The 19,584-nt window shown below is 39.6% G+C and overlaps 1 protein-coding gene across 1 annotated transcript in view; it reads left to right on the top strand.

Annotated features, from left to right (window-relative positions):
- The window catches only part of Gm38702 (predicted gene, 38702), a 58,345-nt gene that overhangs the window by 8,095 nt on the left and 30,666 nt on the right, over window positions 1-19,584 (top strand). Inside the window, exons 2-3 of the mRNA XM_011243934.2 lie at window positions 5,111-5,237; window positions 5,435-5,495. Coding sequence (XP_011242236.1) covers window positions 5,111-5,237; window positions 5,435-5,495 — 188 coding nt within the window. The remainder of the gene's footprint in view (window positions 1-5,110; window positions 5,238-5,434; window positions 5,496-19,584) is intronic.

The following is a 19,584-nucleotide window of genomic DNA, read 5'->3' as shown; positions in this document are numbered from 1 at the left end:
TATCCCTTCCCCAGGTTCTCACTCCTCTCCCTTCCCCCAAACAACCTCTTTTGCACTTTATCTGTTGCATGCTTTAATTTCTCAGATCTGTGATGGGAGAGCTTGGATTTCTTGGTTGCAATTGTTCCTGGCTGTTACTCTCTATGTTGCTATGCTGGTGTGTAGCCATCTCTGTTTGGGTGATTATTGACTTAGGTACTGGCCTCTGGGTTTGTCTTTTTGGGTGGGAGTTTTGTTCCTGGGTTACTCTTTGATGCATGGATTTGAAGAGAGCGTTCACTGACAGTTTCCTATTTTACTGACCTGTTTGGTGGGTATGGTCAACAGGGGATGCTTTGTGATATTAAAAGCTAGGAGAAGAGACAGGCAGGAACAGAAGATCTTAGTAATCCACAAGGAGACATAGACAGGAGAGAGGTCAAGCAGCCCATGGTGTTTAATACAATGTTGGAACAACTGGGAAAATTGAATCTGGGTTAAGAAATCAATCATGAAGTTGATGTATGGAAGCTTACCTTGTGTCCTTTCAGGCATGGAATGTGGTTGAACAGGGAGTATCTACCAAAGTGGGGGCTGATACACAGGGATGAGGCAGGAATGAATGGGCAGGTGGGAATCGTCTATGGTATCTATAGGAGGCTTGCATAGAAGGAGAGGAAATTTCCACTGCTACTCTTTTCCAGTGTTAAGGGCAGCTGATATTAGGGTCTGCAGTAACAGATAGTGAGGTAGGTCTTTGGACAAAGTCTAGTCTACAGACAGGCATGGTTGTGGTTAACCAGGAGTTTCTGTCTATAATCAGGGGGTTAGGAACAGAGATGAGTTTGTAAATCCCAAAGAGTTTGCTTTTTGAGAATGTACATTTGTACATTCCAGCAAAAATCCCATGACAAAATCCCCTTATCAACAGCCAGTTAAGGTGCATCAGCAGGGTCAAGCTACATAGAGATAACTAAGACCTCCTAAAGGATGGACCATCTAGAGACTGCCATATCCAGGGACCCATCCCATAATTAGCCTCCAAACGATGACACCATTGCATACACTAGCAAGCCTTTGTTGCAAGGACCGTGATAGAGATGTCTCTTGTGAGACTAGGCCGGGTGTAGTAAACACAGAAGTGGATGCTCACAGTCAACTATTGGATGGATCACAGGGCTCCCAATGGAGGAGCTAGAGAAAGTATCCAAGGAGCTAAAGAGATCTGCAACCCTATAGGTGGAACAACATTATGAACTAACCAGTACCCTGGAGCTCTTGACTCTAGCTGCATATGTATCAAAAGATGGCCTAGTCGGCCAACACTGGAAAGAGAGGCCCATTGGTCAGGCAAACTTTATATGCCCCAGTACAGGGGAAAGCCAGGGCCAAAAAATGGGAATGGGTGGGTAGGGGAGTGGGGGGGGGTGTGGGGGACTTTTGGGACAGCATTGGAAATGTAATTGAGGAAAATACGTAATAAAAAAAAACAAAAACAAAAACAGCTTACCCATCATGGCTGACAGATTTTTCCCCCCTTGCTTGGTTCCTGCACATTATGCCAGACATACACTTTTTAAAATATTAACAATGCTGATTTGTATGCAAACTCCCCACTCTTGTTGTAACTACAATAAATACTCAAAACCTCCAGGCTTGATCTCTCAGTTTGTTTATAATGGTAGTTTGACTGCTGAGAGTCCTTGTTACTGAGCTCATAAAAAAGACCTCTGTGTGTTTGCATTGCAATAGGCTCTGTGCTGGTCATTGCAGTTTCTGTGAGTTTGGCATAAAACCTTGATGCTTTGACTGGAACCCCAAGACCCTCAGGACTCCCATCGGAAGGGTTGAAAGTCATTGCTGTTCTTTGTATCAGTGACCTGTCTGTCAGAAATGTGTCTGTGTACCTCGGGTTTTTGATTTTACTTGAGTACTCATGGAGGGAGATGAACATAGTGAATGTGGAACTCCAGTGAAGTGGAAATGCTGGAGAGTCATGGCAAGAAAGGGCTAGGAAGATGTTCCAGGGCCTGGAACAGGCGTCCTGTGCCCCTGGTCTTAATTTCTGGGAAGTTACAGCAGTCTTGGAACCCTGCTCCATGGCTCACAGCTGCCATTTTCTCCTCTGTACAAGTGGTGGAATCTGCTGCATAGCCTTCACTGCCCCCTCGTGGCCCTCTATTATGTGTGTGCCACTTTAGTATTCCCTTACTGAGAGAGGAAGTGAGACTGTTTCCATCCCAATTGATATAGTTACTCACCCTCCAACTTGGGTTAAGTCCTTCTTATCAAGAGGACCTGTACCCATTAAATTGCTCCTGACAGAGAGCTCTTTATTACCGCATTCAGGGCAAAATCAGACTCTGCAAAACGGTGGAAACGACAAAGACCTCATTTTGCCCCCTTCTAAACAACCCTGTTCTCAGTCTATATGTGACTCTGTAGTTTTGAACTTGGAGCTGTCAGTATATGGGAAGTTGTTTTTCATCCCTTCCAGCAAAGTTAACATATCTTCCTTAGACCAGCAGTCTTATTTCCAGGTCTGTGGGGCAATCTGCACCTCTATTCACCTTCCAGCTGTTTGGCCACCTCTTTGGTCTCACTGACCTGAGAATCCAGGGTTAAGAACACCTCACCACAGGGCAGTGCAGCCTCTCTTCACCCCATTTCCCTGTATCTTCCCATGCTCTGATCAAGGAGCCCTTCCCATTTTATCCTGGCTCAGACACTACTCCAACTCCCTGATGTGGTGGCAGGGGTCCTGTAATTGATATGGTTAGATCGTTGGTTTTGGAATTTTACAACTTTCTCATTTATTATTGTCTCTGTGACATAGTTGTTTCAACTCAACATTTCAGACTACAGTCATCTGAAGGAGCCTCAGTTGCTGGTGTGCCCTCATCAGAATGGCTGGTTTCTATGTCTCTGAGATATAGTGTTGATAATTGATATAGGAAGACTCTTCCATGAAGGGTGGCAATATTGGGAAGCAAGTGGTCTTGGGTTGGATGAGAGAGCTAGGTGAGCATTGTAGCTGCCTGTGGCCATGTGAACTGGGTTCCCCTGAAAGGTAGCCCGGGGCTGAAAGAGATCAGAGGGCAACAAAAGAATGAGGCCAAGACAAACCTTTCTGTTCAAAGCCTCTGAAGTTTACTGAGAGTCCCTGCTTATAAAGAGGGTAGGCCCATCCTCTGCCAGCCCATTCTGTGCCTGGAGCCAGCCCATAAGCGATCTACAGGCTTGTCTCCAGATAGTCTCCAGGATCTTTCAGCAGGAAGCATAGTATTGGAGAAGAGCAAATAGGGCCATCAAGGACAGAAGGCTCTACCCTAGGTGTACTGGCTGGTTTTATGTGTCTACTTGACACAGCTGGAGTTATCATAGAGCAAGGAGCTTCAGTTGAGGAAATGCCTCCATGAGATCCAACTGTAAGGCATTTTCTCTATTAGTGATCAAGGGGGAAAGGCCCCTTGTGGGTGGGACCATCTCTGGGCTGGTAGTCTTGGTTCTATTAGAGAGCAGGCTGAGCAAGCCAGGGGAGGCAAGCCTGTAAGTAACATCCCTCCATGGCCTCTGCATCTGCTCCAAACTGAAAGATGTATGAGAAGTTACAGGAAGAGCACCATCTATGCCTTTAGGAATTTAAGTCCATTGTGTTTGAGACAAAGCTATAGGATTTGGTTTTTGCCCTGCTGTTTTTCTTGCCTTTGTCCAATCTTCTCTCCCTGTGTGCACATTCCTATTGATTGGAATGGAAAGGGGTATTCAGTGCCATTTTATGTTGGAAAGATATAACTTGCTGTTTAATTTTGCAACTTTGCTTTCTGATGTGACTGTCAAGGTATTGTTTTGAGTGTCAGCAGAGACTTTAGACATTTGAACAGTTCAGGAGCCTTTCTAGATTCATTTTGGGGAAGATGAAAGTGTATATACACTCAAAATTTTCCTTTTTCTTTCTTTCCTTTTTTTTTTGTTTATCCTATAATTTAGATATTCATTATCACCCTGATATCTGTCCCTACTCTAGGTCCCTGCCCTCACAGATTCCCTCCTCCTAATCTCCTCTGTTTCTCCTTTGAGTGGGGTTGGGGCCCCCTATGTACCCTGTGGGCACATAGATTATAGTCTATTTTTTAGGATGGCATATGCTCATGACATCAATACTGCCTGAGGGTTCAGAGTCATTGTATTCTGGCTGTTGATGTTTCCCCAAACTCTTGTATTTGTTTTGAAATTTTTAAATAAATAGGAGTGTTTTGGCTGTGTGCGTGAATATGAATATCATGTGTGCTACATCGTTAGTTTTGTTGGAAGGTGGATTCAGAACTCCTGTTCATAAAGCCATGTGTCCCGTGAATGCTAGTAATTGACAACTGTTATCTGGAAGACCAGCAAGAGTTTTCCATGGCTGAGTTATCGCTCTCTCCTGCCTTATGCTGCTTTTTATGTTCTACACTTATATTAATAATATTTTCATCTGTCCATTGGTCCATTAAATGTGCCTTGATTGCTAGTAAAGTTTTACTAATGTTGCATTTTAAAGCGGTACACTTCCTGTTTCTGCTAGATTAGTACAGAAGTGCAGGGAATGTATACTTCTTTGTAGGAACTGTAGTAAACAACTGAGTTCTTTCTATCATTTTTGTCTCCCTGGTTGATTTTTGCAGTGGAGTAAGGGTTTTAGTATGTAACCTCTGCTGTCCTGGAATGTGTTACATAGAACAGACAGGGATCCAGCTCAATGATGTATACCTGCCCGTGACTCTGGGATTAAAGACATGAACAAATACACCCTGCTTGTCCATGATTTTTCTCGTTAGTGATTCTTCTTACAATTTCTGGGATGTGTCCTCAGTACTGTTGATCTGTTTCACCCTATATCTCCCTCTCAATTGGAATTCCTCTCGAAAGACTTCACCCTATTCATTTAAAATGTTCATAAGCAACACAGGTGAACCTTCAACTCAATTTCCTTTAAAATTTTATGGTACTTAGATTATGACTTCTGTGTCAGGAAGTCAGTGGAGGAAGCACCAGAATTACATGAATATATGGTCAAGGAAGCGTACATTGACTTTACAGTGATGTCAGTACCATGCTTTGTGATGTACACATGTATGGGATATTTTAGGATGCAGTGACTTATGATGATGTTCACGTGAACTTCACTGGGGAAGAGTGGAATTTGCTGGATCCTTCCCAGAAGAGTCTCTACAAAGATGTGATGCTGGAGACCTACTGGAACCTCACTGTTATAGGTATGACTGTGAATTTTCTTTCCTTTCCAAAATAGTGGGAAGACATGTCTCTTGGTTAGTGATGGTGCTCTGTTATTACAATTGAGAACAAGGAAGACTGAGTTGAATAGTGTCCAGTGATGTGAAAATTCACAGTACCTTGAATTTTGCCTTATTTCCAATAATGTATCATTCATTATTCTGGTATTGTCTTTTAGGCTACACTTGGGAAAACCATCATATTGAAAGACATTGTCAAAGTTCAAGAAGAAATGAAAGGTAATTTTCACGTGAAAACTTATGCAATTATGCCTCTAAGGAAATTTTACTATGATATGGAAGCTCTAAATCAAAGCACGAGTGTAAAATGTCAATACTTAAAGTATAACTATAATTACAATATTTTTTTTAATATTTATTTATTTATTGTATATAAGTACACTGTAGCTGTCCGCAGATACTCCAGAAGAGGGCATCAAATTTTGTTACAGATGGTTATGAGCCACCATGTGGTTGCAGGGATTTGAACTCAGGACCTTCGGAAGAGCAGTCTGTGCTCTTTACCACTGAGCCATCACGGCAGCCCTAATTATACTATTCTTATTAAAATGTACTGCCTAGATATAGTTATCTGATTTATCTATCAAAGCATTCTTTTTTAAAAAAAAAGACGAGGAAACATTGCCTTAAGGGATACTTTTATTCAATTTGTACCTCTACTAGAGCTATACTGATCTGACAATGTGTATAGACTTACAAGACATAGATAATGCACATCGAATAGTGATAAATATATATGCAAAACCTTCCGATAAGCAAATAATCCATGGGAAAGTTGGTGATACTCATATTGTTGTAGTGAAATTGATCATTTGTTTAGGGTACAGCTTATGAGAGTCAAGATTGTTGTCATAGGAGAAACCTTAATTCATATATTACAGGTCTATGAGGAACAAAAAGTCAAACAGTGTGAATGCAGTGTGGAAACCTTTCATCTGTTACTCTTCTTTTATTTTTGTTTTTGTTTTTGTTTTGGTTTTGTTTTTGTTTTGTTTTTCGAGACAGGGTTTCTCTGTATAGCCCTGGCTGTCCTGGAACTCACTTTGTAGACCAGGCTGGCCTTGAACTCAGAAATCCGCCTGCCTCTGCCTCCCAAGTGCTGGGATTAAAGGCGTGCGCCACCACGCCCGGCTTACTCTTCTATTAATATATATATCATGTGTCACAATTGATAAAAGCCATGTGAGCATAGGGATATTGAAAGAAGCAATGTACCGCTTTCTATCCCAGAACTGTGAGAAAATTGTCAGATTCTATCTTTGGTAGACATTCTGAATATGATAAAAGTTTGCAATAAATTGGTTTTCTAATTTTCCTGGGAACTTCCCCAAGCTCACACTGTAGAAAATCTTTATGGGTACTAGGAATTTGAAAATTCTTTTGTTTGTCCTGGTTTACATTCAAATGTGGTACAATTCACGCTACAGGAAAAATTATGAAAGCAATTACTGTTATAAAGCTATGAGTTGTTCTATTTTCCTCATATAGATGAAATACATCATATAAATATCCCATATAAAAAGGATGATATAAATGTTAGCCATGTAATATCTATCACAGAGATCTCGAAAGATGCAAAACAAACCATAATGAGGGAGAACACCATGAACATATAAAGTGATAAAACCAGATGATCTGGTACATCTTTATCAGTAGACCAATTTCTAAACTTTATTCATCTTGATGAAATGATTGAACAGGGAAATTAATGTAGTAAACATATCACATGTGCCAATTTTCATTGCAGGTATGTAAGTAATCATAGTGGAGAGAAACTCTATGAATGTAATGAACGTTCTAAAGCCTTTTCATGTCCCAGTCATCTCCAAAGTAATATAAGAAGACAAATTGGAGAGAAAACACATGAACATAACCAATGTGGTAAAGCCTTTCCAACACCCAGTCATCTTCAATATCATAAAAGAACCCATACTGGAGAGAAACCTTATGAATGTCATCAATGTGGTAAAGCTTTTACAAGTCACAGTGGTCTCCAATATCATAAAAGAACACATACTGGAGAGAAACCCTATGAATGTAATCAATGTGGTAAAGCCTTTGCACAACTCAGTATTCTCCAACGTCATAAAAGAACACATACTGGAGAGAAACCCTATGAATGTAATCAATGTGGTAAAACCTTTGCACGTCACACTGATCTCCAGTTTCATAAAAGAACACATACTGGAGAGAAACCCTATGAATGTAATCAATGTGGTAAAGCCTTTGCACGTCACGGTCATCTCCAATGTCATAAAAGAACACATACTGGAGAGAAACCCTATGAATGTAATCACTGTGGTAAAGCCTTTTCACAATACAGTTATCTCCAATATCATAAAAGAACACATACTGGAGAGAAACTCTATGAATGTAATCAATGTGGTAAAGCCTTCCCAACACCCAGTTATCTCCAATATCATAAAAGAACACATACTGGAGAGAAACCCTATGAATGTAATCAATGTGGTAAAGCCTTTGCACAACTCAGTAGTCTCCAATATCATAAAAGAACACATACTGGAGAGAAACCCTATGAATGTAATCAATGTGGTAAAACCTTTGCACGTCACAGTGATCTCCAATGTCATAAAAGAACACATACTGGAGAGAAACCCTATGAATGTAATCAATGTGGTAAAGCCTTTTCACAATACAGTCATCTCCACTGTCATAAAAGAACACATACTGGAGAGAAACCCTATGAATGTATTCAATGTGGTAAAGCCTTTACAAGTCACAATGGTCTCCAATATCATAAAAGAAAACATACTGGAGAGAAACCCTATGAATGTAATCAATGTGGTAAAGCCTTTACAAGTCACAATGGTCTCCAATATCATAAAAGAAAACATACTGGAGAGAAACCCTATTAATGTAATCAATGTGGTAAAGCCTTTTCACAACACAGTCATCTCCACTGTCATAAAAGAACTCATACTGGAGAGAAACTCTATGAATGTAATCAATGTGGTAAAGCCTTTGCATAACCCAGTTATCTCCAATGTCATAAGAGAACACATACTGGAGAGAAACCCTAAGAATGTAATTGGCAAAGCCTTTGCACGTCACAGTCATCTCCAATGTCAGAAAACTAAACGTACTGGAGAGAAGCCCTATGAATGTTATCAATGTGGTAAAGCCTTTACAGGTCACAGTCATTTCCAATATCATAAAAGAACACATACTTTCCTGATATAGCTGTCTCTTGTGAGGCTATTCCAATACCTGGCAAACACAGAAGTGGATGCTCAAAGTCATCTATTGGATGGAACACAGGGCCATCATTGGAGGAGCTAGAGAAAGTCCCCAAGGAGCTGAAGGGGTCTACATCCCTGTAGGCAGAACAACAATATAAACTAACCAATACCCCCAGAGCTCATGTCTCTAGCTGTATATGTAGCAGAAGATGGCCTAGTCTGCCATCATTGGGAAGAGAGGCCCCTTGGTCTTGCAAACTTTTTAAGCCCCAGTACAGGGGAATGCCAGGGCCCAGAAGTGGGAGTGGGTGGGTAGGGGAGCAGTGTTGGGGGAGTGTATAGGGGGACTTTCAGGATAGCTTTTTAAATGTAAATGAAGAAAATATCTAATAAAAGATTGAAATGTAAAAAAAAAACATACTGGAGAGAAGCTCTATGAATGTAATCAATGTGGTAAAGCCTTTGCAGGTCACAGTTGTCTCCAGTATCATAAAAGAACCCATAATGGAGAGAAACCTTAGAAATGTAATCAATGTGATAAAGCCCTTTCTCAAAGTTATTGTCTCTATAATCAATGTGGTAAAGACTTTTTACAACTTTATAGTCTCCATTATTTTGAAAGAACACATAGAAGACAGAAACCTTAGGAAGGTAATCGGTGTTGTAAAGCATTTGATGTCACGGTCATCTACGATGACATAAAAGATCACATACAAGTGAGAACCCATGTCAATGTTATGAATGTAGTAAAGCCTTTGCATGTCATAGTTCTTTAGGCATACACAAGACAAACCGCCAGGTGGAGAAACACCAATTTAAACGTTTGCTTTTCTGAGAGTTGGTTTGGTCATGAGATCTGTTCCTAGCCATTGAAAGGCTGAGGGAGAAACCCTCTGAGTGTATTTAATATGGTATAGCCTTTGCACAATTTTGTAGTCATCTTTATCATGGAAGAATTTTAACTGGGTAGAAACATTGTGAATCTATTTAGTATGGTGAAGCTTTTTCACTGAACGTCTTTTTATGTATATTCTTTTTATGTGACTATTCGTACTGGTGACAGATGCTATGAATGTCAGCAGTGTGGTAAAGCCTTTGCATTGTTGAGTCCAGTCAGGTTCAATACAACTCACACTCCACGACAATGCAAAGGATAAGAATTTATTGGGCTGGGTGGTGGTGGTACACTCATTTTATCCTAGCACTCGGGAGGCAGGTGCAGGCAGATTGCTGAGTTCGAAGCCTGACTAGTCTCGGGTGCATTCCAGGACAGCCAGGGCTACACAGTGAAACCCTTTTTGGGAAAACAAGGGAAAAAAAAAAGAATTTATTGAGGATTTTTGCATCTATATTCATAAGGGATGCAAAAATCCTCAATAAATTCTCGCTAACCGAATCCAAGAACACATTAAAGCAATCATCCATCCTGACCAAGTAGGTTTTATTCCAGGGATGCAGGGATGGTTTAATATATGGAAATCCATCAATGTAATCCATTATATAAACAAACTCAAAGACAAAAACCACATGATCATCTCGTTAGATGCGGAAAAAGCATTCAACAAGATCCAATACCCATTTATGATAAAAGTCTTAGAAAGATCAGGAATTCAAGGCCCATACCTAAACATGATAAAAGCAATCTACAGCAAATCAGTAGCCAACATCAAAGTAAATGGTGAGAAGCTTGAAGCAATCCCACTAAAATCAGGGACTAGACAAGGCTGTCCACCCTCTCCATACCTATTCAAATTGTACTTGAAGTCCTAGCCAGACCAATTCGACAACAAAAGGAGATCAAGGGGATACATATTGGAAAAGATGAAGTCAAAATATCACTTTTTGCAGATAATATGATAATATATATAAGTGACCCTAAAAATTCCACCAGAGAACTCCTAAACCTGATAAACAGCTACAGGGAAGTAGCTGGATATAAAATTAACTCAAACAAGTCAATGGCCTTTCTCTACACAAAGAATAAACAGGCTGAGAAAGAAATTAGGGAAACAACACCCTTCTTAATAGTCACAAATAATATAAAATATCTTGGCGTGACTCTAACTAAGGAAGTAAAAGATCTGTATGATAAGAACTTCAAGTCTCTGAAGAAAGAAATTAAAGAAGATCTCAGAAGATGGAAAGATCTCCTATGCTCATGGATTGGCAGGATCAACATTGTAAAAATGGCTATCTTGCCAAAAGAGAAATCTACAGATTCAATGCAATCCCCATCAAAATTCCAACTCAATTCTTCAAGGAATTAGAAAGATCAATCTGCAAATTCATCTGGAATAACAAAAACCTAGGATATCAAAAACTCTTCTCAAAGATAAAAGAACCTCTGGTGGAATCACCATGTCTGACCTAAAGCTTTACTACAGAGCAATTGTGATAAAAACTGCAAGGTACTGGTACAGTGACAGAGAAGTAGACCAATGGAATAGAATTGAAGACCCAGAAATGAACCCACACACCTATGGTCACTTGATCTTCGACAAGGGAGCTAAAACCATCCAGGGGGAAAAAGCATTTTCAACAAATGGTGCTGGCACAACTGGTTGTTATCATGTAGAAGAATGCGAATCGATCCATTCCTATCTCCTTGTACTAAGGTCAAATCTAAGTGGATCAAGGAACTTCACATAAAACCAGAGACACTGAAACTTATAGAGGAAAAAGTGGGGAAAAGCCTTGAAGATATGGGCACAGGGGAAAAATTCCTGAATAGAACAGCAATGGCTTGTGCTGTAAGATGGAGAATTGACAAATGGGACTTCATGAAACTGCAAACCTTCTGCAAGGTAAAAGACACCATCAATAAGACAAAAAGACCACCAACAGATTGGGAAAGGATCTTTACCTATCCTAAATCAGATAGGGGACTAATATCCAATATATATAAAAAACTCAAGAAGGTGGACACCAGAAAATTAAATAACCCTATTAAAAAATGGGGCTCAGAACTGAACAAAGAATTCTCACCCGAGGAATACAGAATGGCAGAGAAGCACCTGAAAAAATGTTCAACATCCTTAATCCTCAGGGAAATGCAACTCAAAACAACCCTGAGATTCCACCTCACACCAGTCAGAATGGCTAAGATCAAAATTTCAGGTGACAGCAGATGCTGGCAAGGATGTGGAGAAAGACGAACACTCCTCCATTGTTGGTGGGATTGCAAGCTTGTACAACCACTCTGGAAATCAGTCTGGCGGTTCCTTAGAAAATTGGACATAGTACTACTGGAGGATCCAGTAATACCTCTCCTGTGCATATATCCAGATGATGTCTCAACCGGTAAGAAGGACACATGCTCCACTATGTTTAAAGCAGCCTTATTTATAATAGTCAGAAGCTGGAAAGAACCCAGATGCCCCTCAACAGAGGAATGGATACAGAAAATGTGGTACATTTACATAATGGAGTACTACTCAGCTATTAAAAAGAATCAATTTATGAAATTCCTACCCAAATGGTTGGACCTGGAGGGCATCATCCTGAGTGAGGTAACACAGTCACAAAGGAACTCACACGATATGTACTCACTGATAAGTGGATATTAGCCCAAAACTTAGAATACCCAAGATATAAGATACAATTTGCTAAATGCATGAAACTCAAGAAGAATGAAGACCAAAGTGTGGACACTGTGCCCCTTCTTAGAATTGGGAACAAAACACCCATGGAAGGAGTTACAGAGACAAAGTTAGGAGCTGTGACGAAAGGATGGACCATCTAGAAACTGCCATATCCAGGGATCCACCCCATAATCAGCTTCCAAACGCTGACACCATTGCATACACTAGCAAGATTTTGCTGAAAGGACCCAGATATAGCTGTCTCTTTTGAGACTATGCCACGGCCTAGCAAACACAGAAGTGGATGCTCACAGTCAGCTAGTGGATGGATCACAGGGCTCCCAATGGAGGAGCTAGAGAAAGTACCCAAGGAGCTAAAGGGATCTGCAACCCTATAGGTGGAACAACATTGTGAACTAACCAGTACTCCGGAGCTCTTGACTCTAGCTGCATATGTATCAAAAGATGGCCTAGTCGGCCTTCACTGGAAAGAGAGGCCCATTTGTCAGGCAAACTTTATATGCCCCAGTACAGGGGAACGCCAGGGCCAAAAAATGGGAATGGGTTGGTAGGGAAGTGGGGGGGAGGGTATGCGGGACTTTTGGGATAGCATTGGAAATGTAATTGAGGAATATACGTAATAAAAATATCAAAAATTAAAGAAAATGAATTTATTGGAATTAAGTCACTACTGATCAGTGAGAGACACAAAAGTATACTCAGAAGTTTATCTTCAAAACCCCACCCCCAACACCAAACCTGAGACAGAAAGTTGTATAGCTTTCAAACACAAAAACCTCAAAGTCCTGGGCCAAGTTACAGCTACATTTTTTCCAAAATCAAAACTTATTTTTATTGAATGAGTCAATAAATGGTGATTGCTAACTCCTTGTATTTTGTTGTTGCAGCTGCGGGTGGTGTTGGTGTTGGGCTGTGTGTGCTTTCCCTTCTTTTGTAGACAGTAAGAGATTATTTACTACCTGTGTTTTCATGTGTATCCTTAACTTCCTCGGGTTAGATTCTAACTCTATCTCTTTGTGTTGGTTAGTATGTTTAGAGAGAGGTTGTTTAAATTTGAGTTTATCGTGGACTATCTCAATTTTTTCCATTTACGGTGTCGTAAATTTTACATATTAAAATCCAGGCATCTGTTGTTTCTGCGGCACATGTGTACAAACCCTTCTGGCGTCTACAGACTCCAAGGAGAAGACATCTGTGATCTTAATAAATCTTCCTTTATGTTTTTCCTGGCTTTTTACCTTTGCAGCTTTTAGCATTCTTTCCTTGAACTGTGTGTTTTGATTATTACACAAGGAAGAGATTTTATTTTTTGGTCCCTTCTGTTTGGTGTTTTGATGATTCTTGTGTTTTCTTTTTGTTAGGAAGTTTTTCTTCTAGCATTTGGTTGTCAATACTTTCTGAGACTTTGAGGGAGGATTCTCCTTCCTCTCTTCCTAAGTATTCTTATGTTTAGTCCTTTTACAGTGTCCTGGATTTCCATGATATTTTATATCAGGAAGATTTAGACTTAACATTTTCATTGTCTGATTTACCCATTCCTTCTATTGCTTATTCAATGATTGAGATTTTTCTTCTGTATCTGTGTTCTGTGGGTGAACCTTGCCTCTGTAGTTCCTTTTGCAGTCCTAAATTTTTATTTCCACTATTTCCTAAGATTTAGTTTTCTTTTTTGTTTCTATTTCCACTTTTATGTATTGAATAGTTTTGTTTACTTCACCCGTTGGTGTGTTCTTTCTTGGCTTTATTTATAGGAATTTTGGCTTCCTCTCCTTTTTGGTTTGTGTTTTCCTGGCCTTCTTTGTGGAATTCATTGATTTTCTACAATTTTTTTCTGTTTTCCTGGATTTCTCTAAGTGATTTGGTCATTTCCTCTTTAAGGAACTCTGTCATCTCCATACATTTGGGGTTAGAGTGTTTTTCTTGTAATTTAGCTTTGTTGGAATATTTAAGACCTTCTTTGACAATATAAATGAGCTCAGAGTCATTAACCAGAGAGTGATAAATGCTGGTCCTTATTACATTATCGAGTACCAATGTCATGGAATGGAATGGCGCTATCTAAGCTAAGTATTCAGCTTAGATTTAATCAAATGTGTGATTAATTCCGAGGTTTTTCTTTCTCCTTATACTGGACAGGTAGCCAAGTAAGGCACTTTTTGAAAGAGTTACTTTTTGTGAGACACCTGTTTTTATCACTATCCTTGGAGTCACCATTAAAAAAAAAGACCTGATGTTGACAGGGTGACTGACTTTGTAATTTTCCAGCATGTATTTATTCATGTCTTGTGAATGAAGACAGACCAGATTGATAGATATGCAAATTGGGGACTTTAGCTTGACCCAAGCAATATTGAATTTCTGATTTTGGAGATATGTCCAATGCAGCTTCAGGGTTTAGTCAGCTCAGATGATTATGACACAGGCCATTGGCTGTAGTTATGTGTCATGTTACAGATCACAGCAACTGATATTGCCCACAGGAGCCAGGTCAAAGAGTAATGTATTAATGCCATTTTTTTCTGCTAGATAACTCCTCTCTCTCTCTCTCTCTCTCTCTCTCTCTCCCTATATATATGTGTGTATATATATATATATATATTCAATTATATTTCATTTTTCCTTTTTAAATTATTTTTTTTTCATTTATTTATGTACATCCTGTTTGTGTCCCATTGTGGACAGAGAGACAAGGCAGTCCTCTGCTACATATGTGCCTGGGGCAATGAGCCAGCCCCTGGATGCTGCTTGGTTTTTGGCTGGGAGGTCTGAAGTGTCCAGGTTAGCTCACAGTTTTGTTCTTCTTATCGGGTTGCCATCTTCTTCACCCCCTTAAGTCAGTACAGTGACCTGCCCTTATGTAACATTTCAACCTACAACAATATATCGATATATCGATCTACATGTTTCTATATCTATCTATCTATCTATTCATCTATATATCTTCAATCTATACATCCTTACATCTATATATCACCTATTAATCTATATATCTACATATCTATATGTATATATCTATACACCTATACATCTGTATAGCTATCAATAAATATATATCATCAATATATCTATATAGTATCTATAAATCTATATATCTATAAATCTATATATAAAATTCTATATATATATAAATCTATCTGTCTATCTGTCTATCTATCTATCTATCTATCTATCTATCTATCTATCTATCCATCCATCCATCCATCCATCCATCCATCTATAAGTCTGTCCATATGTTTAGCTTGATTTACCCCTGTCTAAAATGTCTGTTATTTTCTAGGTTTCAGACGTTCAGCCTGAGAGGAAACAGTATGAGTAACATTGAATTAATGCCTTTTTTTTTTCTGCCAGATAACACACACACACACACACACACACACACACACATATATATATATATATATATATATATATATATATATATATATATATTCAATTATGTTTCAATTTTTCCTTTTTTTTATTAATTTTTTTATTTATTTAAGTATATTCTGTTCCTGTCCCATTGTGGACAGAGAGACAAGGCAGTCCTCTGTTACACATGTGCCTGGGGTAATGAGCCACCCCTGGATGCTCCTTGGTTTTTGGCTGGGAGGTCTGAAGTGTCCAGGTTAGCTCACAGTTTTGTTCTTCCTATCTGGTTGCCATCCTCTTCACCCCCTGAAGTCAGTACACTGACCTGTCCTTATGTGACATTTCCCCCTACAACAATATATCAATATATAGATATATATACTGATCTATATATTTCTATATCTATTCATCTCTATACATATCATCTATAGATCTTCAATCTATACATCTATATGTCCATATATCACCTATAAATCTATATATCTACATATCTGTACATCTATATGTATATATCAATATCTATACACCTATCTATACACTATACATCTATATATCTAGACATATATCACTAAATCTATACATATATCACCTATATATTCATATAGATATAAATCTATATATAAAAGTCTATCTATCTATCCATCTATCTATCCATCCATCTATCCATCCATCCATCCATCCATCCATCCATCCATCCATCCATCCATCTATCTATCTATCTATCTATCTATCTATCTATAAGTCTGTGTATATGTTTTGCTTGATGTAGCCTTGTCTAAAAGGACTGTTATGTTCTAGGTTTCAGATGTTCATCCTGAGAGGAAACAGTACAAGTAACATTTGATCTAATACCAGATCTTCGACTCTGGACCCATATTTTACGATATTTTGGGGATTATGATTACGTCATTCCTACCTCCTGTGATCAATCAGTAAACACATCTAATGCCAGCAGCTGGCAAGAAGAAAGGTTGATGGCATTTCAGTTCCTGGCCTTGGTGTCTTTGGAAGAGACCATGAAGGAGAGGGAAGAAGAAGCAGGAAAAAGGTCCCATGGGTGGATGGATTGGGAGAGCATGGCCAGGAGGCCTAGCTTGAGAGTATGAGCAGCCTGGGCAGAATACGACAAATGAGCCGGGCGTGGTGGCACTCGACTTTAATCCCAACACTTGAGAAGCAGAGGCAGGCGGATTTCTGAGTTCTTGACCAGCTTTGTCTACAATGTGAGTTCCAGGAAAGCCAGGGCTATACAGAGAAACCCTGTCTCCAAAAAAAAAACAAAACAAACAAAAACAAAAACAAAAAAAAAAGAATATGGCGAGTGATATCTCACAGTTCTTAGTAAAGAAGTAGAGGAATGGTATGTGCCCCATGATGGTGCTTTACTGCTTATAATCATTATTACTATTAATCATAATTATTATTTCTTATTTTATTATTTGATATTATTTCACATTATTATTGTTTAATATATTATTACATCATATTAATATTATTTCTTATTTTATTATTTCATATTATTTAATATTTATTATTACTATTTCTTATTATTAGTTTATTATTCTCTTCTTCGATTATTATTATTATTTCATAACTCTATAATTTATGTGGTGGTAAGAAATCCACAAGTAATATTTACCACATCAAGTTGGCTGTAAAAACAGCTTGTGCCCAATGACTGAAATGCAATTGAAAGTAACATGTGATTTTGCACTCTTGTAACCTCAGAACCCAACAGACAAAACAGGAACATGGCCAACAGTTATTTTCTTGCAATAAGAAACAGTTATTTTCTTCAGAGGAAGAAAGTTCTCTGGGATCTCTGCTAATAAGGTCACACACACACATACACACACACACACCTCTACACAAACATGCACACATACTACATACATACATTCACACATATACACACACACACCACATATACACCAAACACACACATAAATATGCCCCCACAAAAACACCCACACACATATATGCCACTTACATACATTCACACATACACATGCATACACACCACATACTTATATTCACCCACATATACCACACATACACATGCACACACACAACGTACAGCCACACGCATACACACACCACACATACCCCCACACAAACAGTCACATACATACCACATACATTCATTCACACATATACACATACACCATACATACTTACATTCACACACATGCACACACACATACAACCACAGCACATGCACACACATAACATATACATACATTCACACGCATACATACAAACACACTACACACACCTCCCTTTTTGATTCTGGTTCATTTTGCTTAACAATGATTTCCAGTTCCTTCTGTTTCTGTGCAAGTATCATGATTTCACTTTTCTTCCTGACTGCATGAAATCATGTCATGTGTAGTCTGTAATCAATTTGGTTAACAAGGGTAAACGCATAAAGCAGGGCTGAGGAATTTGCATTGTGGGTGTTCCACATAGCCAAGAGTGACAAGGCATGTCCCAGAGTCTCTTCTCCCTCAGTGAGCCCCTTGGAGCATGGCTCTTGGCCAAGGTTGTGGGGAAGGCAGGATGAGGAAATCAGTAGCTGACATTGTTTGTATACCTACTTGCCTGGTGATTGCTGCTGCAACCACCAGGTTGTGTGTCTGATGACCTTCCACAGGTTCCACCATCTGCCTGCACTTTGACCCCATGAATGTCAAATCAGAACTCCTGGAAGCTATTGAATCTGGGGGCTTTGAAACACTTTGAGAAAATATGGACAAGGTGGAGCACAGGGTATCTGAGGTCAGTGAAGCTGGTCTGCATACATTGTAGAGGAGATGGATCTGTGAACCCAGAACATGCAGCTCAAAGCATGAATGCTGTGTAGGCTGTAGACTGAGTGAGGGCAATGATTGTCCATGCTACAGATGCCCCATTCTGGTGGAGGGTGTTGACCAGATGGCCCAGGGAATGTCTCTGTGCCTCTCTCTCAATGTTTCTATGAATCTAAAACTGCCCTAAAATAAAGTCAGTTAAAAATACATATGGTACCTGTAGTGGCTATTCCTGGTTGTCAACTTGACTATATTTGGAATGAACTACAATCCAGAATTGGAAGGCTCACCAGTGACCCTTATCTGGAGGCTTGGAGATCCTTATCTGGATCTTGGTTTGAAGATCTTGAGCCATAGTGGCTATGGATTCCAGAAGATTGAATCTCTGAGTTTAAGGAACACACCTTTAATCTGGGCTACCCCTTTCATCTGGGATTAAAGGTGTGGCGGAACACACCTTTAATCTGGGCTACACCTTCTGCTGGAGACAATATAAGGACATTGGAAGAAGGGAGTCTAGCTCTTGCTCTTGCTCCTTCGCCTGCTTGCCCTGTGAGACTGAGTAACTGCTAGATCCTTGGACTTCCATTCACAGCTGCGACTGAACAATTGTTGGGAATTGGGCTGCCGACTGTAAGTCATCAATAAATTCCTTTACTATCTAGAGACTATCCATAAGTTCTGTGACTCTAGAGAACCCTGACTAATACAGTACCCAAGGAGCTAAAGGGGTTTGCCGCCCCATAGGAGAAACAATATGAACCAACCAGTACCCCAAGAGCTCCCTGGGACTAAACCACCAATAAAAAAGAATCCCATGGCTCCAGCTGCATATGTAGCAGAGGATGGCCTAGTCAGTCATCCATGGGAGGAGGGGCCCTTGGTCCTGTGATGGTGCTATGCCCTAGTATAGGGGAATACCTGGGCCAGGAAGCAGGAGTGTGTGGGTTGGGGAGCATAGGAAGGGGGGCAAGTTATAGGTGATTTTCAAAGGGGAAACAGGAAAGGGGATATTTGAAATGTAAAATAATGAAAATATCTAATAAAATATACATATGTGGACTGGTGGGGTGGCTCCATGCTTAAGAGTTCTTACTGTTCTTTGAGAAGACCCTAGTTCATTTCCTCCCGTGTTGAGAGGCTCACAATCACTGGTAACTCCAGCTCTGGGTGATTGGGTGCCCTCGTCTGGCCTCCATGGGCACCTGCACTAACATGCATATTCCCACCCTAATGTGCACATATCTGTTAGGGAAGTGCATGGCTTTTCTAGTCCAGATCTTGGATTTTTTGGTCTGAGTCTAAATTCAGGGGTAGTCCTTTGCAAAGCACTGAGTATTGAGTG

Source organism: Mus musculus, chromosome 12, assembly GCF_000001635.26.
Source record: "Mus musculus strain C57BL/6J chromosome 12, GRCm38.p6 C57BL/6J".
Classification (NCBI taxonomy): Eukaryota; Metazoa; Chordata; class Mammalia; order Rodentia; family Muridae; genus Mus; species Mus musculus.
This window is presented reverse-complemented; position numbering and strand designations above follow the sequence as displayed.